Source organism: Pezoporus wallicus, unplaced genomic scaffold (genome assembly GCF_028554395.1).
Source record: "Pezoporus wallicus isolate ANWC-B61680 ecotype Strahan unplaced genomic scaffold, APGP_CSIRO_Pwel_v1 contig_3324, whole genome shotgun sequence".
Classification (NCBI taxonomy): Eukaryota; Metazoa; Chordata; class Aves; order Psittaciformes; family Psittacidae; genus Pezoporus; species Pezoporus wallicus.
In genome coordinates, this window is record NW_026643042.1 from 1,031,545 (window position 1) to 1,055,926 (window position 24,382).

Sequence of the window (24,382 nt, forward strand, 5' to 3'; positions counted from 1 at the left end):
CAAGCGTGTCTTACAAACAGTATCTCTGGAAGCATTAAGTTCTTGTGCCCTATTCAATGTGTTGCTGGTAACAAAGAAAGATCCCCTGGTAGCAAACTCATTCACCCCATTACACTAGTTAGGTCTGCAGCACACAAACACGTCTAGGAAAAAGTCTTCTCCTGGCTGAAGCAATTAGCTATCTAGCTATCGTGGTGAAATTACTTTGGCAGGGTGTACCAGAGCAAGCACTGTTTTCTACCCAGGCTGTTTCCTATACTATTGCTTGTCAAACAGGCAGCCCATTATTCCTGTTCTTGATTAGGGTCTAAACACTGTTTCACTGGGTTAGAGGAGAGCTATACAAAAGCTGTGAGATACGCTGAAGTCTCTTACACAGTTTCTGTGGAAAAGTTACTGTTTTACTCGATGAAAAAATTACCAGATATGTGTTGTACTGAAAATATATACATCCATATGATACATCACTAATACTTAGACCATAACATGAATCACCTTGAAAATGTGAGTGTATTTTACACATAAAACTACCCGCCACATACATACAGTTCAGAAAGAATTCCTATTCTGTCATATTCCGCCAATTTCTAAAAAACACATTCCAAACAACAGGCTAAGATCTGAAATGAACAGTGGGTTTAAGATTCTCATGTCAAACCACTATCTTTAACATGGGCAGGATCAAAGAGCATTTCTTATACTAAGATTCTGCTGTCTGAATTTGTGTTGCTATTCCAGCTAACAAATCCTTATTTTCCATTATTGTTATCTACAGATAGATGACAACAGCTATACATCTTCATTCTGAAAATAAGTATCATGTTAGTGGAGGGATACAATTAAACTAGATGCAATTGTGCCAAAAATCCAACTGTGCGCCCATAAAATCATGTCAAGCTGTAAAAGGAGCTTCTCCAGCTTCTCTTTAATCCAACCTTTTCATAGCTCTGCCCAGGAGAAACTTGTTTCAGCTGAATCAAGTACTAACAAAACCCCATCTTCAGTGGAAAGAGGCACTCCAGATTTTAAGCTCAATACAACAGATCTAGAGATCCACAAACCTGTTTTTCCTGTACAAAAAACCTGGTTCCTTTAAATTTGTAAGATACCAATTTAGTTTAACTGCCTATTAAAAATAGCATGGTCTACGTAACATGGCATTGCTGGCATTCCAGCTTAACAGACTATTCAAGACCACAGGTCTTTGGACTAGAAGCCCTGCTACTAGCAGAACAATGACTTTCATAAGATATGTATGTTTTTAACACAATACTTTACAAGCATGCATGCCTTGTATGTTCCCATTAATTTTAGTAAATAAATATTCATGAGACTAAGTGTGGCCATACCTTACGAACTTTCTTTGGCTACAGCAGATCTAGATTGTCTTTGCTCCTATGTGTGACAGAAAATGTTGACCTGTATTATTATAGGAAGAAAGATCATCTCTCTCATTTGACTAGACATCCTTTTGCTGTTAGGTTGTTGTTGGGTTTGGTTTTGTTTTGTTTTAAATATGGAAAAATAAACAATATTTTCACTATTCAATACTTCATGAAGTAAACAGGCATAAAAAACTTATTAAAAACCAGAACAGTGTCCCACTCACATCCGCATTAGGCCAGAGCTCTTTTATAACGTTTTCTATCCTGTTCACCACTTCCATCCGCATTCTCTCTTCTTCAGGTCTGGGAGACATGTACTTATAGAAGTCAATGATTTCTTCATGAAGACTAAGAAAGGAAAAAAACAGAAGAACAGAGTCATGAAAAAAACTCACAGGAGACTGAAACAGCAACTACTCCACTCAAACACTCTTTAAACTCCTAGTCACCTATCTAGCTAAGGGGCAGTTTAAGAGTAGCATGCAATTGAAAAAAAAAACAAACCAACAACAGGTTCACAACACTTCCTTATGTTTAATTTCCTGTTAGTTTCTTGTGCCATAGGTCAATATTGCACTGCACTTGCTAAAAGTGTGGAAGCAAATCTAATTCCAAGCGCCTTCAATTCACCTTGAAAGTCACACTCTGATTTTACTACCAGCATAATACAAAGAATGGTCCAGTCTTCAAATCTGAACGCAGCTGCAAGCACCGAGTACACGCTTTATTTAAACAGGAGGTTTTCAGTCAACGCTCCCTAGTCAGCCCTCGGCACCAGCTAGAGAGTTTCAGGCATCAGTCTGTGTTCAGTCCCAAGCGTTTAAAAAGTTGACAGTAATTGTGCCAGTACTAGAGCTGGAAAACTGCTTCTTTTACTCCTTAAAAACACATGAACTAGAAAGCCACTCTCCCCCCACAACAATAAGTACACACCACATAGCAGTGGTGGCTCAGAAGCGTGACTGACAGACAGTTAACCCATATATTTTACAATTCACCATATTAGATGTCAGTCATTAAGTTGTGTTTAGATTACCTACGATTAGAGCTGAAATAAAAACGTCTTCATACAGTGCCACAAATTTCTATGCTTCCATAATATCATAAACGCATCATCTTGACCAACAGTGTATTTAGAAAAACAGACACAACCCTTTAATTTCAGCCACAGAGTAGCTAAATTAATTTCATCTGTTTCCTGCAATGACCATTACAGTAATAGCCGGTTGTTTTTTAGAAATGTATTGTTTCTAGTTACCAAGTACAACTGCATCTCCTCTTAAAGCTCTGAGGGACCATCAGAAGAGAGCAATTTATTAAAAACAAGCCCTTAGATGATATGTGGAATCTAATACTTCCCCACTGCATGCACAAATAAATCAGATGTTAGTAACTGGAAATTGAATATAGGTGTCAACAAAACATTAAAATACCTGAAAGTTGTATTTAACAGTGTCAGGGTAGAGACAGAACTCAACCCATCTGCATTATGTTCTTCAATACTGCAGCGTTACGAACAACACAAGCTTCTTTCAGAGACAGAGGAATAAAATATTTACATTACTTTGTGCTGAGCATTTATTGGAATCTTACACACACAGAGTTAGAGGAACAGTCATAAAAGCCTAGCATTGTGGCCAGCACCACAGCTCTCTATAGCTAACACAAAGAACTCTGAGAAAGTTCCTTCAAAGGGAAATCCAGACAGATACTCAATTTAGACAGCTAAATCAACCTTTGAAGAAGCTTCTCCTCCTCTGACACTTACAGAAGGAGCCTTACAAACACTTAAACTAAAAACTAACATAAAACCACCCCCCAGACAATCTGCAAAAATGCTAGGTGCCATCTTCCTCCTCCACTCTTACTGCCACACAGGCACCATGCCCTGTTCACACACATCACCTCAGGTACCACAAGGATGTTCTGAACACAGCTGCAATATTCATACCAGTGAATGCTGTTTTCAGCATTTATTTTGACATCGCTAGGAAATTTCTCACCTCCTCCTACAGCTGCTTTCTTGTTTTTCCCCTGGAAGCTTACAACCTGGGGTTAATGAGCACATTCCAAACTACCACTGCCATCCCTTACAGAGGCGCTGACTCCTCTGCCTTTGGCTTTTCAGCCATCTCCTGTTCTTCTGTTCTTCACTGCTATTCAATTTGTTGGCACTCTAAACCTTCTTACAGCTATCCTCCCCTTGCAAGAGCTGAATGAAGAAGTACGTGACAAAGCACAAGTTGAGTACTCCAACAACCACGTTCCCTCTCTGTCCCCACTGCCAATCACACACACCGAATCACTAATTCAGTCCCCATGTGCTTGACCATTAAGGTAGCATTCAAAAACAGGAGCAACAAGGAAAACAGGTAAAAAAACAAGCTCTAGAAAACTCAAATTATTTTTCAACTGTAATTTGGTGAACCAGCTTAGAGGAAGACCTTGGCTTCCTATCATGCATAGCAAACTCTTCACTTGATTTGTGGGCTACATCATGGTGATTTGATCGAGCCCCGTTTCTGCATCTGCTCCTCTGGCCTAGCTGGAACAGACTGGTAACATCCACGAGGCACAAGCTTTACCCCAGAGCAACGTTTTAGTAACATAAGACTGAGTGCACACATGCACTGCATGCCATGCAGAGTGGCACCAGATTGTGTGAGGGCACTTAACACAAAACGTGCTGGGATAATATGGAGGCAACTATCCCCGAGGAGAAATTCATTTATGGCACAGCACAAATCAATACTGCCCATTTTTAGCAGGCCCAGCTGCTCCTGGGCTTCTGCTTTACAGGAGTTAATTGTTCCCCTGTCCCATAAGGGAACTTTAAAAGAACAAGGCAATCAGCAACGAGGTCCCCAAAGTGCACAACTGTCAAGACATACAGACACTGCAGTTCTTGGGGCACTTCTCTTTATTAGCTCTACTGACACTCTTAATCGAGATAATTACATCAATTGGTGCATTCTTTAGAAGCACACAAAATAGTTATGTGTGGTCAGAACCAGATGTATTTCTTTTTCTAAACATAAATAACATGCGTCTGCATCTCTTTAAAGGGGATCCTTCTTATTCTCAGTTAGTCATATGTAAAGCCTTAAGGCAAAACAAAAAGTTAAGCAGCATGGAAAACCACAGAAACTCACATTACACATGCACTGAGCATTACTAAACAATGCAGATGTAGAAAAAATGAACTTTGCACTTTTTCAATTACAGAAAAAAGGCTTAAAGACTACTAGGAAAAGTTCCCATCGACACACCAGCTGGAAATACTACAGACATATCTGTGTTTCATCTGCTTCTAAGACTGCCTGTGCTGCACAGACCACAGCATGCAGAAAGCAGGCAGAAGCCATGAAGGTTCAAGACTGCACCTGGAACCATACCTCCCTGCCTGATAATGGCTGCTGCCAAAAAATAAGGGAATGATTAATTAAAGCCAAGACAAATAGAAGTAGCCATACACAGATTCCAGAGCAGCACAATAAGACTTGGAGGTTTGACTCTAATTAATATGGAGTTAATTCAAGCTGTACTGAAAATTAAAACTCAATGTTATTCACTGTCTTAATCAACATCTATTACAGTAGCTGTTTTTCAAAACAATTTATTTGGATTAATGGAGTCTGTTTATAAGAGTCTCTAGTGGAATTTTATATCTTTAGCCGAAATGCAGATCAAAGAGACTGAGGAGCTATTTTTGGCATCTGAACAGTATTTTATTATTTATTGCCATTACACTCATTATTTTAGATAAAAATCCTTAAAAGGAGACTTGATTTTAGAAAGAAAATTACACTGTAATAAACCCAATTTCACTATGAAGAAATACTTAGTTTGGCTTTACAGTCACACTGAAGCATACCCAACACCCAAGACCTACTTGGGATGCATGGAGATACTTCTCTGCAATACGTGAGACCATTAGCTTACTGGTTTTATTATAGTAAATAGCTGTACAAGTAGGTCTTTGTTCTGCACTTCAGGATATCTTGACATGTGAGGAAAAGAAAAATAAAACAGTCTCTTTCACTTTATCTGAGTATGTTTTAAAACAAAGTACTACCTGCACTACACCCTGTTTTCAAGCCTGGATGATTCCATCAGAATTTCACAGACAGAATGGAATTATACAGAGGCCACTAGTGAGTGGATTATAGTGTGTTATGTTTACCTGACAGAGATAGTGATGCCTCATTACAAAATAAATTATGGCTGCAAAAGCTGTAACCATGAGAAGAACTTCCCACCATAACATCACTGAATAGCACAAGGAAGGCAAGTCTGCTGGGCTTGAGCCACTCAGATGAAAAGCCTCAGCCTTTGTGCAGATATAAGCACTACAGAACACAGCACTTTACATTTCTTTCTTAATTGTATCATACCTTACTTTATTTTGTAGCACAACTTGTGGGCCCTAGATGTGCAACTCAGTCTTCTCAAATAAGTTTACATATACCCAAGACGTTTTTATTCTGGAGTATGTATCTTACTGCACCTCAAGAAATCAAAAAATAATCAGGTACAAACAAAATGTTATTTCTGTTTTATATGCACAGCACACAGACAGATATGTGGACAAGCACATACAATTGACCATACACTTCAGTTACCTGACACATAAAACAGCACAACTTGCAACTGTTGCAAGTCCAGAACTGGAACCAAGAGTGATACTGGGAGGTACATCGCTTTATGAAATGTAATTCAAAATGATACAAGTTTCACTCCTCTGCACTAGGATCCATGCCACAAACCTTCCCTGCCTGCCCCAAGCAGCTGAGCAGCAGAGCAGAGTCCTTCTAAGCACAGCAGCCAGCCAAAGATAATACTGCTTTTGCTTAATCACAGGCTAGTAGTGAAGTGTTGCCTTTGCATGCCATGATGCAGTATTACACTAACCAAAGCAGTAAGTTTTAATTGAAAAGTTTCCTGCTTTTGTCATTCTGGAACTGTGCTATGCTTCCACTCTCCTCTTGCTCTTCTTCACTCTTCATTTCACAGGAGAAATTATGCAGGCACGCATGTTCTAATTTCATCAGGGTGTTACCCATAGCTTCTGCTCCAGTGGTTAAAAATGACTCAGTGATGACTTTTGCCATCCAAACTCTATGTTTTAAGATGAACCACTTCTGATGTAAGAGTTTATTGATTTTACATCCACACTTGGATGGGATACTTGCAACACACCCTTTTAGCATTAAATTAGCCTTTTCCATCTGACTTTTCTTTGGATGAATAATTCCTGTAGGACAATGTTCCATTGCCCCTACTATTTTAAATCTCCTGAAGGAATACATAAATAAATAACTAAAATTCAAAGGTAACAAGGAGAAATATAGCAGAATTTCAGGTTTGTAACTGTCTTTGGGAAAGAATGTGAAGAAGGAACCTGAGGTATTTTAGCTTCTTCAAAGCATCAATACCTAAGAGTCCTAACTGCATCCATCCCTCCACCCCTGACAGAAAAAGTATTCCTGCACAAAAGAGCAAATATCTCTAGTTTGAAGCTTCCCAGTGTGTTCTGCTAAGAAAAAAAAGATGGTACTGGTTTTGTCACAGTAACAAAAAAAAAAAAAAAATCATGGCAGGAAATTCTGATTCTTCAGAAGTTTAATGAACTAAACAAAGCTCCTCCCTCTCCCATCTGCAACCTAGCTGGTGCTGAAGTGGCTGAAACAGGGACAGACACAGGGAGCCCAACTCTTCCTCTCTCCCCTCCCAACTGCTTTTTTTTATATATATATATTTATTTGAAAAGCAAAATGGACACTCTACAAGATGGGGAATCCAACAGCTTCCCAAATGAACTTTACATTTTAACATTAGTCTTGCACGAGCATAATGTCATGGTTTAAGCCCAGCCGGTAACTCAGAACCACACAGCTGCTTGCTCACTCCCCACCTTCTTCTTCCCCCAGCTCCCAGAAGGATGGGGAGGAAAATCGAAAGAAACACAGGTTGAGTCCAGTAACTCAGGTATAACACAAACCACTACTGCTACCACCAATAATAGAAATTATAAGGGAAATAACGAGGGAAGAAAATACAACCGCTCACCACCCACCCACCGACACCCAGACTGACCAAGCAGTGATCTAGCCCTTCACGGTAACTGCCCCCAGTTTATATATTGGGCATGACGTGCTGCGGTATGGAATACCCCTTTGGTTAGTTTGTTTCAGGTGTCCTGTCTCTGCTTCCTCCCGGCTTCCTCTCCTCCCTGGCAGAGCATGAGACTCAGAAAGTCCTTGGTCAGACTAAACATTACTGAGCAGTAACTAAAACGCACTGGTGTTATCAGCGTTGTTCCCAGGCTGAAAGTCAAAAACACAGCACTACACCAACTACTAAGAAGGACAAAAATGACTGCTACTGCTGACCCTAGGACAGTATCCACCCCTTATTCTATACCATTCACGTCATGCTTAGATCCCACATTTTTCAACATACCGTCAGTCTTGTCACATATATATACACATACATATATGTATATACACAAAAATATATATATATACACACACACAAAAAAATATATATATATATACACACACACACATACACAAAGAGAGAGATATCATTCCTTAGTGCATGGACCAATCCCTATAGAGGTGCTGAGTTCATCTGGTCCATGATGTCAGGCTCCATCTCCTGTAACAGTCTTTCAGAGCAGGAGAGACAGTGTGCAGTGTTGGATTGTTGCCTGCTGATGACACCATGGAACTTGTCTGGTCACCGCTGAGCTCATCTGGTTTCATCAAAGTTCATTTTGTGTTGGGATGATGGTCGGAGGGAAGTCAGGGGCAGTCACTGGTAACCTGAAGACATCTAGTTGGTGGGCTATAAAAGTGCTACATAGCAGGCAACAGCATATAATTGAGTTCATTGGCTGTTTTCCCCTAAAATGAAATCGAAGTACACATCGGACTCCCTCATCTTCCCACATTACCCACCAAGTATATCCAGGTCCCTGAGCAAAAGCAATCCCATGAGTGGGTTTGCCTTTACCTGAAGCAGGTACAACCCAGACTGTCTTCCCCAGGAAATTCTCCATGTGCACCACAGGAACTTTATCCCCTTCTACAGTATGTAAAAGCTCTGACTGGGCTGGCCAGCCCTGTTGGCAGATCCTCTGGTGTTGACCAACCAGGTGGCCTTGGTAAGTGTGTATCCCAGTGCTTGAAAGTTCCCCCACCCATTGCTCCCAGTGTAGTTTTTAACAGCCCATTGTACCGTTCGATTTTCCCAGAGGCTGGTGCATGGTTAGCGGATGTGATATACCCACTCAATGCCATGCTCTTTGGCCCAAGTGTCTATAAGGTTGTTTCGGAAATGAGTCCCATTGTCTGACTCAGTTCTCTCAGGGGTGCCGTGTCACCACAAAATCTGTTTCTCAAGGCCCAGGATAGTGTTCCGGGCAGTGGCATGGGGCACAGTGCATGTTTCCAGCCACCCGGTGGTTGCTTCCACCATGGTAAGCACATGGCGCTTGCCTTGGCGGGTTGGTGGCAGCGTGATATAGTCAATCTGCCAGGCCTACCCATATTTGTACTTCAGCCATCCTCCTCCATACCAAAGAGGCTTTAACCGTTTGGCTTGCTTAACTGCAGCATGTTTCACACTCATGAATAACCTGGGCAATAGTGTCCATTGTTAAGTCCACCCCTCCACCATGAGCCCATCTATATGTTGCATCTCTGCCCTGATGGCCTGAGGTGTCATGGGCCCACCGGGCCAAAAATAATTCACCTTTATGTTGCCAATCTAAGTCCATCTGAGCCACTTCAATCTTAGCAGCTTTATCCACTTGTTGGTTGTTCTGGTGTTCCTCAGTGGCCCGACTCTTGGGTACATGGGCATCTACATGGCGTACCTTCACCACCAGGTTCTGCACCCTGGCAGCAATATCTTTCCACAGTGCAGCAGCCCAGATGGGTTTACCTCTGCGTTGCCAGTTGCTCTGCTTCCATTGCTTCAACCACCCCCACAGGGCATTTGCCACCATCCATGAGTCAGTATAGAGATAAAGTACTGGCCACTTTTCTCGTTCAGCAATGTCCAGGGCCAGCTGGATGGCTTTCACCTCGGCAAATTGACTCGATTCACCCTCTCCTTCAGCAGTTTCTGCAACTTGTCGTCCAGGACTCCATACAGCTGCCTTCCATCTCCGATGCTTTCCCACAATACGGCAAGAGCCATCAGTAAACAAGGCATACTGCTTTTCACTTTCTGACAGTTTATTATATGGTGGGGCCTCTTCAGCACGCACCACCTCCTCCTCTGGTGACATTCCGAAATCTTTGCCCTCTGGCCAGTCCATGATGACTTCTAGAATGCCTGGACGACTGGGATTTCCTATTCGAGTTCGTTGTGTAATTAGTGCAGCCCATTTACTCCATGTAGCATCAGTTGCATGATGTGTAGAGGAGACCCTGCCTTTGAACATCCAGCCCAGCACGGGCAGCCGGGTGCCAGGAGGAGCTGTGCTTCAGTGCCAATCACTTCCGAAGCAGCTCGAACCCCTTCATAGGCTGCCAGTATCTCTTTCTCAGTTGGGGTATAGCTGGCCTCAGATCCTTTGTATCCCCGACTCCAAAAGCCGAGGGGTCGACCTCGAGTCTCCCCTGGAGCTTTCTGCCAGAGGCTCCAGGTAGGACCGTTCTCCCCAGCTGCAGTGTACAGCACATTTTTTACATCTGGCCAGGTCCGGACTGGTCCAAGGGCTACTGCATGAACTATCTCGCGTTTAATTTGCTCAAAGGCTTGTTGCTGCTCAGGGCCCCATTTAAAATCATTCTTCTTCCGGGTCACATGATAGAGAGGGCTTACAATCAAACTGTAATTTGGGATGTGCATTCTCCAGAACCCCACTGCACCCAAGAAAGCTTGCGTTTCTTTCTTATTAGTTGGTGGAGACATTGCTGTTATCTTGTTGATCACATCTGTGGGGATCTGTCTATGTCCATCTTGCCATTTTATTCCCAAAAATTGAATCTCCTGTGCAGGTCCCTTGACCTTACTCCATTTTATGGCAAAACCGGCTTTCAGCTGGATTTGGATTATTTTCCTCCCTTTCTCAAAGACTTCTTCCGCTGTATCGCCCCACACAATAATGTCATCAATGTATTGCAGGTGTTCTGGAGCTTGCCCCTGTTCCAGTGCAGTCTGGATCAGTCCATGGCAAATGGTAGGGCTGTGTTTCCACCCCTGGGGCAGTTGGTTCCAAGTGAACTGGACACCCCTCCAAGTAAAAGCAAACTGTGGCCTGCACTCTGCTGCCAAAGGAATTGAGAAAAATGCATTGGCAATATCAATCGTGGCATACCACTTGGCTGCCTTTGACTCTAGTTCATACTGAAGTTCTAGCATGTCCGGTACGGCAGCACTCAATGGTGGTGTGACTTCATTCAGGCCATGATAGTCTACTGTTAGTCTCCATTCTCCATTAGACTTTCGCACTGGCCATATGGGGCTATTAAAGGGTGAGTGGGTCCTGCTGATCACCCCCTGACTCTGCAGTCTACGGATCAGCTGATGGAAGGGAATCAGGGAGTCTCGGTTGGTGCGATATTGCCGCCGGTGCACTGTTGTGGTCGCAATTGGCACTTGTTCTTCAACCTTCAGGAACCCCACAACAGAAAGATCCTCTGAGAGGCCAGGCAAGGTGCACAGCTGCTCAATTTCCTCTGTCTCCAAAGCAGCAATACCAAAAGCCCAGTGGTACCTTTTTGGGTCTTCGAAGTATCCTCTCCTGAGGTAATCTATGCCAAGGATGCATGGAGCCTCTGGACCAGTCACAATGGGGTGCTTTTGCCACTTCCTCCCAGTCAGGCTGATTTCAGACTCCAGTACAATAAACTCCTGAGATCCTCCTATCACTCCAAAAATATGAAAGGCTTCCACCCCTTGACAGCTTGATGGCATCAGGGTACACTGTGCACTGGTATCTTCTAGAGCCTTTCTTTGTGTGGGACTGATGTGCCAGGTCATCTGATCCACACAGTCCAGTAAATCCAACTGCCCTCTACCTCCACCTGGCTGGAGGCAGGGTCCCTCTAATAGTCATCACAACGTTGGACAACTTAAGTCTTGTAGAAAGGGATTATTTTTTATAACAGGAGCTGGAGTAAAATCAGCTCTTCCACTCCATCTGAGAACCTGCTCACCAGAGACTGAAGCCGCAGCTTTCATGGGATGATCAGCCCTGACCTCTGTTTTCCTCTTCAATTCACGCACCTGTTCCTCCAAAACTGAAGCAGGTTTTCCATCTCACTTCCTCATGTCTTCTCCATGATCCCACATGTAAAACCATAGGGTGGCCCATGGCGTGTACCTCCTATATCTTCTCTCTCGAGCAGTACGATGCCTTTTGTTAATAGCTGAGATGTGCTGGTACACGTGGGGAGCTGGATAGATTGGACAGATTGTCTCTCAATTGTCTGAACTCCTGGGACAGTCTTTCCACAGCTGAAATAATGGAAGGGGTGCGACTGTCTTCAAACTCTTGGAGTTGATGAATCATTTCATCCACTGTTGGTGATACTAAGCCATTCCAAGTTATTGCTGCCAATTAGTGAGCATATGATGATGGTGCACTCCATGTAAATTTCTGCCACATGGGTCGTGTACATTCAACTTCATCTGCATCTACAGGTACATTCCTGGCATCTGGCCTCCAACAGATGATCTCTACAATGGCGGATTCCCTCAGAGACTGCAAGCCTTTCTCTAGCATGGTCCAGTTGACTGAATGACTCATACCATCGTCCTTGTATGGAAAAGCTTTCTTTCACAGCTGCCAAGAGCCACCTCCAAAGGCTGAGGGACCGTTTCTCCTTTGCAATTGCTTTGTCAGTTCTCCCTTCCCTAGCAAGTGATCCCAGCTGTTTAGCTTCCCTACCTTCTAGCTCATGACTGTTGTCACCATTGTCACAGCATTGGAGCAATCAGTTGATGATATGCTCCCCCGGATGACAGGTAAAATCTTTCTGCATATTCTGCAGCTCTGTTGAGGTCCGGGGTCAAGAAGTCACCTCTTCTTCTTCCTCTGATTCACGTAAAAATAATTCTTGTTCAGATGCTGTCCCGTGTAGTAAGTGCATTGGTTCTTCATCTTTCTTCACTGTACAGGTTACTTTTTGTGCCTCTTGTTTGCTTTTCCCCTTGTGTACAGGGGCAACCGATATTGGCATGAATCGGTTCTTTGGTTTAGCTGCAGTGATTATCACTGGTTGGAGTGGCTGCGGTATCTGCTGTCGGGGTTGGTGCAGCCGCTGTGCTTGGGGTCTGAGTAGCACCAGCAGCTGCGCTGTCTGTTGCTATCGGGGTTTGGTTAGCTGCTGTACTTGTCACTGGGGTTGGTGTAGTTGCTGTGCTTGGAACTGGATTAGCTGCTTTGTCTGTTGTACTCAGAGTCTGAGTAGCTGCTGTACTGGTCACTGGGGCTGGTGTAGCTGCTGTATTTGGAGTTAGAGTAGCTGTGTTCTCTGTTGCTTTGCCATCAGATCCAGAGACTTTTTTCCCTTTGAAGGTGCTGGATAGTGTTGAACAGGGCTCTGCAAGGATAGGCCAAGCCCCAGCATGTTGCCATGATTTGTCCCTCTCTGGTATGACCAGGACTACAGCACACCTCATTTAAGTGTTTTACTAATTTTTATGGATTTTGCACTTGCTCAGTGGTAAAGTTCCAAAGCACTGGAGGGGCCCACTGGCCTAGATACTTGCCCATACTATCCCACACACCCTGCCACTCATGACTGCCCAGCTTGGTCCTCCTACATCATCGTCTAACCCTAGACAAGACCCAAACCCAACTCTGCCTAACTTTTGAAATCAGACAAAATGGTCATTGGTAAAACACATGCTGTATGTGTTTCAACATGGTGATCCCCATCACAATCAGCAAGTAGGTCTCAAGAGTATCCAAACGCCATTCAAAACCTTCAGAACTCTCAAATGATGCTGTAAATAGTCTGGTGGGGGAGTAAGGGAATGTCTCCTTCAAAGGTGACCACCAGAGGAGGGAGAAAAAGATATATAATTGCTAAACACTTCAATTATATACCTCCCAAAGCATACAGGTGGTGACCACACTTGGAACGCAAGCCAGATCAGTTTTATGATCAATGAGTCTATTGTATTAACACAGTATTAACACAGTATGCTAGAGATTGGAAGGGACCTCAAAAGATCATCTAGTCCAATCCCCCTGCCGGAGCAGGAACACCTAGATAATGTTACACAGGAATGTGTCCAGGCGGGTTTTGAATGTCTCCAGGGAAGGAGACTCCACAACCTCCCTGGGCAGCCTGTTCCAGTGTTCTGTCACCCTCACTGAGAAGAAGTTTCTTCTCAAGTTTAAGTGGAACCTCTTGTGTTCCAGTTTGTACCCATTACCCCTTGTCATTTCATTGTTTGCCACTGAGTAGAGCCTGGCTCCATCCTCGTGACACTCCCCCTTTATATATTTATACACACTAATAAGGTCACCCCTCAGTCTCCACTTCTCCAAACTATAGAGACCCAGCTCCCTCAGTCTTTCCTCATAAGGGAGATGCTCCACTCCCTTAATCATCTTAGTTGCTCTGCGCTGGACTCTCTCCAGCAGGTCCCTGTCCTTCTTGAACTGAGGGGCCCAGAACTGGACACAATATTCCAGATGCGGTCTCACCAGGGCAGAGTAGAGGGGAAGGAGGACCTCTCTCGACCTACTAACCACCTCCCTTCTAATACACCCCAGGATGCCATTGGCCTTCTTCGCCACAAGGGCACAGTGTTGGCTCATGGTCATCCTGTCGTCCACTAGGACCCCCAGGTCTCTCTCCCCTACACTGCTCTCTAACAGATCGTTCCCCAACCTATACTGGAACCTGGGGTTGTTCCTGCCCACATGCAGGACTCTACACTTTCCCTTGTTATATTTCATCCAGTTATTCCCTGCCCAACTCTCCAGCCTGTCCAGGTCCCGCTGGATGGCAGCACAGCCTTCTGGCGTGTCAGCCACTCCTCCCAGCTTAGCGTCATCAGCAAACTTGCTGATAGTACACTCAATTCCCTCATCTAAATCGTTGATGAATATATTAAATAATACTGGTCCCACTACTGACCCTTGAGGCACTCCACTAGTTACAGGCATCCAACTAGACTCCGCCCCATAGACTACAACTCTCTGGCTTCTCTCCTTCAGCCAGTTCACAGTCCACCTCACTACCTGATCATCCAGACCACACTTCCTCAAATTAGCTGTGAGGATGCTGTGGGAGACTGTGTCAAATGCTTGGCTGAAGACAAGGTAGACCATATCCACCGCTCTGCCATCAGCCATCCACCGTGTTATTTCCTCATAAAAAGCTAAGAGATTGGTCAAGCATGATTTCCCCTGGGTGAAGCCATGCTGACTGCCCCTCATAACACTCTTATCCTTGATATGCCTTAAGATGGCACCAAGGATAAGGTGTTCCATCACTTTCCCAGGGATGGAGGTGAGGCTGACCGGTCTATAGTTACCCGGGTCCTCCTTCTTGCCCTTTTTGAAGACTGGAGTGACATTTGCTTTCCTCCAGTCCTCAGCACCTCTCCCGTTTCCCAAGACTTGGTAAGATGATGGAGAGTGGTCTAGCAATGACTTCCGCCAGTTCCCTCAGCACCCACGGGTGCATCCCATCTGGACCCGTGGATTTATGGATGTCCAGATTGCTCAACTGGTCTTTAACCCATTCCTCATCGACTAAGGCAAACCGCTCTGTTGACCTGACTTCATCTAAGGTCTCAGGGGTACAGGGCTCTTCAGGACTGCCTGCAGCAGAGTAGACAGAGACAAAGAAGGCATTCAGTAACTCTGCCATCTCTGTATCTTCTGTCACCAGGGCACCCATCCCGTTCATTAGTGGGCCTACATTGCCTCTGGTGTTAGTTTTATCTGCCATGTATTTGAAAAAGCTCTTTTTTGCTGTCCTTGACCCTTCTCGCCAGGTTTAATTCTAAGGAGGCCTTAGTCCTCCTAGCTGCCTTCCTACATCCTCTAGCAGCAGCCTTATATTCCTCCCAAGTGGCCAGCCCCTCCTTCCATGACCTGTAAACTCTCCTCTTCCACTTGAGCATACCCAGCAATTCCCTATTTAGCCACGCAGGTCTCCTGGCCCTCTTCCTTGGCTTCCTACGTGTCGGGATGCTCTGATCTTGAGCAAGTCATTACAATAAAGTACAGCGAAACAAGAACCTTAGCCAAGGCCTACAAGCCGATAAACACTAAAACAGCAAATACCAGCTGTAAGTAAGGTACGACATGCTGAAACTCTGAGATCAAGAGCAACAACTTTGAGAGCCAATAAACCATCACTGTGACAAGTGACTATTAATCTGAAACAATGAATGCTTATCACAAATACGATTAGACATACTCAGGTCAGATCTGTCGTTATCTCAATCCTTCGTGCCCCATGTTGGGCACCACAAAGAACTGTCGTGGTTTAAGCCCAGCCAGTAACTCAGAAACATGCAGCTGCTAGTTCACTGCCTCCCCCCACCCCTTTCCTCCCCCTGCTCCCAGAAGGATGGGTAGGAGAATCAAAAGAATGTAACTCCCACAGGCTGAGATAAGAACAGTTCAGTAACTAAGGTATAACACAAAACCATTGCTGCTACCACCAATAACAATAATGATAAGGGAAATAACAATTGGAGACAATACAACCAATCACCACTCACCCACTGATACCCAACCCAACACGAGCAGTGATCTAGCCCTTCCAGGTAACTGCCCCCCAGTTTATACAATGGGCATGACATGCTGTGGTACAGAAAACTACCCCTTTGGTTAGTTTGGGTCAGGTGTCCTGTCTCTGCTTCCTCTCCTCCCTGGCAGAGCATGAGACTCAGAAAGTCCTTGGTCAGAGTAAACATTCCTTAGCAACAACTAAAAACATTGGTGTCATCAGCGCTGTTCCCAGGCTGAAAGTCAGAAACACAGCACAGCACCAGCTACTAAGAAGGAGAAAAATGACTGCTCCTGCTGAACCCAGGACACTTAATAAAATAATTTCTAGATTACTGTTGCCATCTACACATGCTAAATGATGACACAGGAACAACAGCAGACACTGTAAAGATCACACAATTTTCCCACCTACAAACTCAAGCAAAATTGAACATTAGAGTAATGAAGGGAACCGCAAATATGAAGCATCTGCTGAGGTCATCTCCCTACTACCTGGGCCTCTGTAGCAGGCAAATTCTTTTAATATTTTCAGGTTTATGCTACTGAAAAAAAACACCTAACTGCATCTGCAGGTGATTTAATAGGCAGTTAAGTTTCACAGCAACTGATACATCAGTCCTCTTAAGAAACTAGAGTTGGCATAATAAACCAAACAATTTTCTAAAGCCTCAGAGACTTTGACCACCACTTTTTATATCCCTAGTTACTGAACCATAGATATACTGAGCCATATGCGCCCTACTGGAGCTTTAAAATGAAACATCCCAGAAGATGTCTGTATTAGGAAGCTGACAAACCAGGAAAGCTCATGCATTTTTTTTTCAGTTCAGTCAACTGTTTGAAATACAGCTTCACATATGATCTTTTCAGAGTTTACCTAAAACCAGACATGCAGAAAAAACAGGTATTCCACTGCCATATGATTACTAAACATCGCTAAAAATCAGGATATCTACTGTATAAGCAGTTTCCTAAGATGTAAATGGAGCATTTCACTTTGCAGTGTACCAGGCAAATGAGATTTATTTCCTTCACCTTCCATTATAGCCCAGGTGCTTGTTACCACTCCCCAGCTTCCCAGACACAAGGTTTACTGTAACAGGATTATTTTACAGGATTATTAACAGGTCTATTGTAACACAAGCCTCCCTCATCCATCAAAGCAAACTTAGCCAAGTGGAATCCCACCACCCTCAGCTAAAGCAGCCACCTTCTTCTAAATGTAATGGGGAGCCTGAAGAGGGGCCCTGAAGGCTGGCAGCAGCAGTCACATGCAGCCAGGCAGTGAGCAGTGAAGAGAGGCCAGTGGAAGGAACACCTTCACCTGGTGTGCCTACATCCAGATGATCATATGGGGAAACCACACAGTATTTGATTAACTAGGTATTTACCCAAAGAACAGCTTGACCTTTCAGACAATGTGAAGTGCACGGTCCTACACCTGGGTCAGAGCAATCCCAGGCACACCTAGAGTTTGGGCAGAGAAGAGATTCAGAGAAGCCAGGTGGAGAAGGACCGTGGGTGTTGGTCAATGAGAAACTGAACATGAGCCAGGTTCAGTGTGTGCTTGCACCTTGGAAACCAACCGTGTCCTGGGCTGCATCAAAACGAGCATGACCAGCAGGTTGAAGGGGGACTACAAGGATGCTGGAGAGGGACACTTCGTCAGGGACTGTAGTGGTAGGACAAGAGGTAATGGGTTTAAACTTAAACAGGGGAAGGTCAGGTTAAATATAAGGAAGAAATAATTTTTTAGTGTGAGGTTCTTTCCTGTGGCCCACTGGAACAGGTTGCCCAAAGAAGTGGTAAATGCCCCATCCTTGGCAGTGTTCAAGGCCAGGCAGGAGCTGAGTAATTCACAGAATTGCCTTGTAGAACTGAGGGAGAGCATTCATTTCAGCAATTTATGGTGGAGTGATTATGAACATTTCTTCAAATGCTGTGGAGTAAAAAAAAAAAAAAAAAAAAAAAAAAGCCACAAAATCTACATTACAAGACCTATCCTGCGCAAATACTTGAAAGTATATAGCATGGTTTCTTCTTTCTTCCTCCCAATCAGCCTCCATCATCCCAAACCCCTCAAATTAATGTATTTTTTATTTATGTTCTGGTTTTAACATGAAGTTACAAGTTAACTGCACCATAAAAGGCACTAGAACACAGGAGAAAGAAGCAATGTGGACAGCTCTTTTCAATTATTTCAACTGTTAGATCCATCTTTTCAGTTTCTTATTTTATAGATCCTTTGCTTCAACCAGATGAATGCTATCTTGTTTAAACTAATTCAAGTTATTTCTAATTAAAAGTGCTAAGCACATTCATTAGTCAAGATGTAAGACTTTTTTCCTATCAAGGTAGAAGTGAGCATTTTATTGTCTGTTTATAAATTGCAATGTGTACTTTGCCTTCCCTAAAATACACTCAAACGTACTAGACTTTTTCCTGAAGAAATTTGTCTTTTAAGAGGAAAAAAATCCTACTGAACTTGAATTATAAATCAAATGTTTGAATTAGTCCTACCAATCAGCGATCTGAAGTATAACTCTGCAACTGATCCACTGGCTTTTAAACCCATGCCATACACATACTCAGTCTTGCTCTCTATTTTTACAGCATTTCCAGCAAAAACATCAAATTCCAACTGAAAAGACTGTTTTGAGAAGTACCCTGACTTCCCATTGCCTTTTTTTTTAATGATACTGTACACAACAACAATCTAGCTGAATCACTACATGTGAATGCGTGGGAATAGTCTTCTATTTCTTCCCTGTGAAGTATGTACATATCATCCCTCCTTTGCATATCTGTAAGCAAGTGCTATGAGAGTCTGCTACTTCTCCCAGGCAAAGTGTTTTACTTAAGAGAGAAGTGAAAAAGAAAAATAACTAGAGAAACAGCTACCTCAACTGAGCTGAAAGAAAAAGTACTAACAAAAGAACAGGATGAAGCAGAAGAAAAAGGTTTCATGCAGGAAAAACAAAGTGGGAAGAGCAGAGATGGCAAATAGGTCTTTTAATTTCATAATGACAAAAAGGCTTCAATTCTAGCAATACCTAATTATTTTGAAACACACCAATAATTCCAACATCTCCTATAAAATACTACCACAAGGTTTTTTCTTTAGCTCACTTCAGAAAACTATTAGTCTGTTGGAACAGTTACGCATACAGACCAGCTATGCAGTTTGCAACCTCATAATTTATATATATATTTAAGTTTAAAGAGTAATTATTAGCATGTACTTCATATATTCTGTAATTACAACTTGAAGTAAATTTCCAAACAGCTAAAACCACAAAGAAGTTAAAGGTATCTATGTCCTATATGGGAAATTAATAATTCCTCAGCCTGCCAATTCCCCTTGCTTAAAAAGCTCTCACTCAAGATGACCAAACAACAATTTTTACTTCTTTCTTTTAAACAAGAGCTTAACAAGAAGTAACTATCAGTATCAGTAGTAGTGTTACTATTAAAACAGAACAAAGGGATACATCAGGTCAGCTAATACACCTTTCTGTTTGTCTTCATAAAGCCAGGCAAGCAGGACAGTTCTTTATACATCACTAGTATATTGCTACTATTTTGTTAATGTAGCAAATATCATCACATAAATAATCTGCGACCTGCCAATCAGTGATACCACATGCCATCTGGGCAGGAGCAAGACCAACATGCTCCTGGCGGGCTGATGAGCAATTCCGATGGATAATGTGTGCTCTAAAGAAAGTCTCCATCAGAAGACTCACATCAGAGCTAAAAAATTCACAGCACAGCCCTTTGTTACCATGTCAAATCTGCATGTACGTCAGGTCACCCAGCATGAGTCAGGCAAGGCTGGCGTGGGGCTCAAACCAGGGCTTTCAGGTTGGGCAGAGAAGAGATTCAGAGCAGCCCTGTGGAGAAGGACTTGGGGGTGTTGGTTGATGAGAAACTGAACATGAGCTGGCTTCAGTGTGCACTCGCAGCCCAGAAAGCCAACCGCATCCTGGGCCGCATCAAAAGGAGTGTGACCAGCAGGCTGAAGGAGGTGATCCTGACCCTCTGCTCTGCTCTCGTGAGACCCCACTTGGAGTACTGTGTGCAGTTCTGGTGTCCTCCACATAAGAAGGACATGGAGCTGTTGGAGCAAGTCCAGAGGAGGGCTACGAGGATGATCAGGGGGCAGGAGCACCTCCCATATGAAGACAGGCTGAGAAAGTTGGGGCTGTTCAGCCTGGAGAAGAAAAGGCTGTGTGGAGACCTCATAGCAGCCTTCCAGTATCTGAAGGGGGCTACAAGGATGCTGGGGAGGGACTTTTCATCGGGGACTGTAGTGGCAGGACAAGGCGTAATAGGTTCAAACTTCAAAAGGGGAAGATTAGATTAGATATAAGGAAGAAGTTCTTTACTGTAAGGGTGGTGAGGCACTGGAATGGGTTGCCCAAGGCACTGTTCAAGGCAGTTGGACACTGTTGGACAGAGCCTTGGGCAACATGGCTTGGTGCGTGGTGTCCCTGGCCATGACAGTGGGGTAGGAGCTAGATGATCTTACGGTCCTTTCCAACCCTAACTACTATGATTCTATGCACGGGTAGCAGAAAAACCATGGGCCAGGAGCACTAGCATGCAACCTGCAAAATATCCTGGAGAGTCCCCAGCCTCCTTTTGCTCTGCTTATCACTCTAGACTAGAAAGCTACAAACAGTAACTGTCAGTAAAGGATGGTGACTAAGCAGATAACAAATGTTTCCTGAGATCACCTCTATTAGCCCAGTGACAGAGACACATGCTCAAGAGCATCAATTGCAGGAACTGGAAGAATACTTCCTCCCCCCATGTAGGTGACTGGTCTCACCCTTCAAAGTATCTGGAAAGGCCAGTCTCTGACTAGGCCTGGGGATCAAACCATGGTTTTTATCTTCTTTCCTCTGAAGCTTCAGCTAGTATATCTGTCAGGAAACCAATATAAACCTAGAAAATATTGCACTGAAATACTTTCCATGAGTCCAAAAACCTTAAAATTAAGAGACACCAATACATGCTGAAAGATATCTGAAAAATTTCATGCAACAACCTCAGTTGCTGAGTTCTGCTCGGATATAAGGACAAAAGAATCAGCACACTCAACATAATTTCAATAATTTGACAATTAAGCAAATATGTCTGGGGGGGGGGGGGGGGACGGGACGGGGGGATGGATTTCTAATAGTTTGAGGGTTAAAACCTCACAACTGACCCAGCCCTATTAAGGAAAAATCCCTATGGATGAACAAGAGTAAGACACTGAGTCCAAAACACAACTAAAAGGCTTAGTAAATACCAGATCCTCAAGCACATGACTTGAATCACCCAATTGAAGAAGTGTGACACAGCAAAGCAAAAATTAAAATTAAGCAAAACAAACTATCAGGGCCTCATTTGTTCAGCCTGGCTCAATACTGACCCAAGACTGTGATTTGCAGTCATGATCATTATTCAGATCAAAACAGTTCCTTCACCACACCATGTTTAACTCGCTAATTTAACTGACAGTTGTGGCCAGGAGTACCTCTGAATACTAAGAGGTGAACCCACTGTGCACAGCACAAATCTGGAGTAAAACTTCATGCCATTTTCAAAAATCATGAGCATACCTACTCTAGATTAAAGCCAAAATCTCACTGAGGGAGAATGGGGGAGGAATGTAAATACATATAAAGGATCATGCTTTTGTCACTGTCCCCTTGAAACAAAAAACCCAAAACCAGAACAACAAAACAACTTTTGCTGTTTGCAATACAGAAGAAAACATCAGCTGTTCCTAAGCTAAGAGAGGAAGCAAATAGCTCTAAAATTAGCACAGTGAGACAAAAACTTAAGGAGAAAGTTGTTATCACACTTCCTCAGTCTAGATCAATCACAACATCAAGAAGTCAGGAAAGGTCGACAAGCTTTGATTAAGGATTTGCCATCTTCAGACTACATATTGACACGTAAGATCCACACCTCAGTAATCACACCACAGCAAGATATTCCTGCAGGCTGTATGTGAACAGTGTTCTTGCTCTAATTAAGAGTATGACATTATATGAAGGGCTTATCTGTACCTGATATTTGTGACAGGTTAATACAAGTTCTCTCAGATTTTACTGGATCTATAAACAAAGTAACTGTAAAAAAAGCATGTGACACTTTAAATGTGTGGACTTAAATCTATCTAGAAGTCAGTCTACACTGAGTAAAGATGATGAGCCAATGCTCCTACTCACGTACACACCTCTTCCCCTGCTAGGCTCATGTCCCTAATTTGGACGTTTCTAGAGGACTTTAATGCTTGCATTTGCCCACTGTTATAGCCCATTACCTGTAGAATCACAACACTATTTCCTCCATGATGTCTACCTACATTTTCAATATTGTGTTGGCTATTTCCCCCCTAATAAATCATGCCGACAAGATGGAAGAGCGGAGATGCACAGTCTTATTTTGATCCTAAGCCTCTGCTTATTTGAGCCCCTACTACTACTGTTTTCAGTAAAAATCCTGTAAAATTAAGTGCAAAAACAATATTGCAAGATGTACGCAAGACAGTATAGCGATGGAGAATTCCACAGTGTAAAGCCTTCTCAAGCAGTTGTAGCAAAACTGTGCCTCTTTAGCTGCGTATCACTTTTGAATAATTCAGATGTAGTTCTCATGCCATGGAGGCCATTATGAAAATGTCAGAGAGGATGATCTAGAATGAGGGCTGCCAAATAATCTTAATTGTTACCATGGGAGGAAGAAAATTAACAGCTGTTGTTGATGTACCACTGTAAGACATCCTCAGACCCAGTCATGCACACAGTGCATCTTCACACTGAGCCGATGTGCTACAACTGTCCTGGAGCAGCTGCCTCTTGGCTGCTCCCACCCTCAGAGCTTGGTGGCTGTGGTACAGTCAGCTCATGGGCTGTGCTGCTCAGCCTTGCACAACTTCTGTGACACAGCTTTAAGGGTCAAGAAGATAACCATCAGGGACAGCTTGCCCCAAGACCCACACTTGTACATTAATTGCATGATTATGATACAACACAAGAGTACCATCAATACACAAAAAGATACTGAAAATATTTAAACAGGCTCTAGAGATATGTAGGAGAGGGTTTTGTACAAACTTACAAACAAAGAGCTCTGCTGCCTCAATCCACATTTATCTCCTGTTTTGACATCCTAAGTTCATTGTATCCCTGGAAAAAAGGCCTGCTGTGTTATCTATTGTAGGTTAAAGTTACAAAATGAGTAAAGTTCAAATTGCTCCTTCTGTAAACCTGTTTGGAGCCCAGGAAAATATCTGAAGCCTGCATCCAATTCACTGGTTTTCCACTCTTTTTCTTGCTTATATGACTGCTTATATGAATACTTTCTGTACCCTCAATTTCTAGGCAAATGGACAGAAAGCAATATTCAAATATGACCAACATCTTGAGCATTCTTTGGCAGTTCATCCGGAAAGAAAATTCAAAAAGACAAATGCTCATCACTTAAGAAATCCAAGCACATTCGAATAATGGATTAGCATGCCAACAGCTCACTAAGAACAGCAGTACTATTTATTTGCTTATAATATGTATTATGCAAGATTTTCATTGATTACGTTGCTGTACCACTACCAGCACACACACTCCTCAACACAACACCTAGGCTGACTCTAGGCTGCACTCTCCCACTACCGCCAGTTCCAACATCCTGCAGAGTATAGGAACCACTGGTTTACGTCACATACAACATTAACAACAAACTTCAAAGCAAAAGTCACCTCTTAAATTTTGCCATATACATTGTTTTGGGAGCACATACCCATATTCAGAGATGTATTCTAAATCACCATGTTATGAAATCAATAAAAATTACAATTACTTCTATTATTGTCTATTTTGATAGTGAGGTTGTGTACACAACTTCTCAAAACCACATTTCAAAGTTTTCCAAATTCCCAAAGTGAAAAACAGATCTCACATTCCAATTTCAAATATTATATTTACTTCATATAGACACCTCTATCTACAAAAAAAAATAGTCTGGCAAACTTGTGTTCCTTATAGAACAAGGTAAATAAGTATCCAAGTCCCAAACAGATTATAAGAACTGGCGAAAACAAAACAGTTCACAGGAAGATACTAACATGCTGTTTCCTTGCAGGTGTAGAAACCAGCAGGCCTCTGAAGTCCTCCTCATATTCTTTACACAAACATGCCAAAATGTTGGCACCATCCCAAAGTTCTACAAGCTCAAACAATACTGCTATATAATATTCACAGTATATGTCCTAAAG

General features: G+C 43.0%; 1 protein-coding gene across 1 annotated transcript in view; it reads right to left on the bottom strand.

The window, feature by feature from the left end:
* The window catches only part of TENT4B (terminal nucleotidyltransferase 4B), a 49,327-nt gene that overhangs the window by 19,207 nt on the left and 5,738 nt on the right, over positions 1 to 24,382 (bottom strand). Inside the window, exon 2 of the mRNA XM_057396528.1 lies at positions 1,610 to 1,733. Coding sequence (XP_057252511.1) covers positions 1,610 to 1,733 — 124 coding nt within the window. The remainder of the gene's footprint in view (positions 1 to 1,609; positions 1,734 to 24,382) is intronic.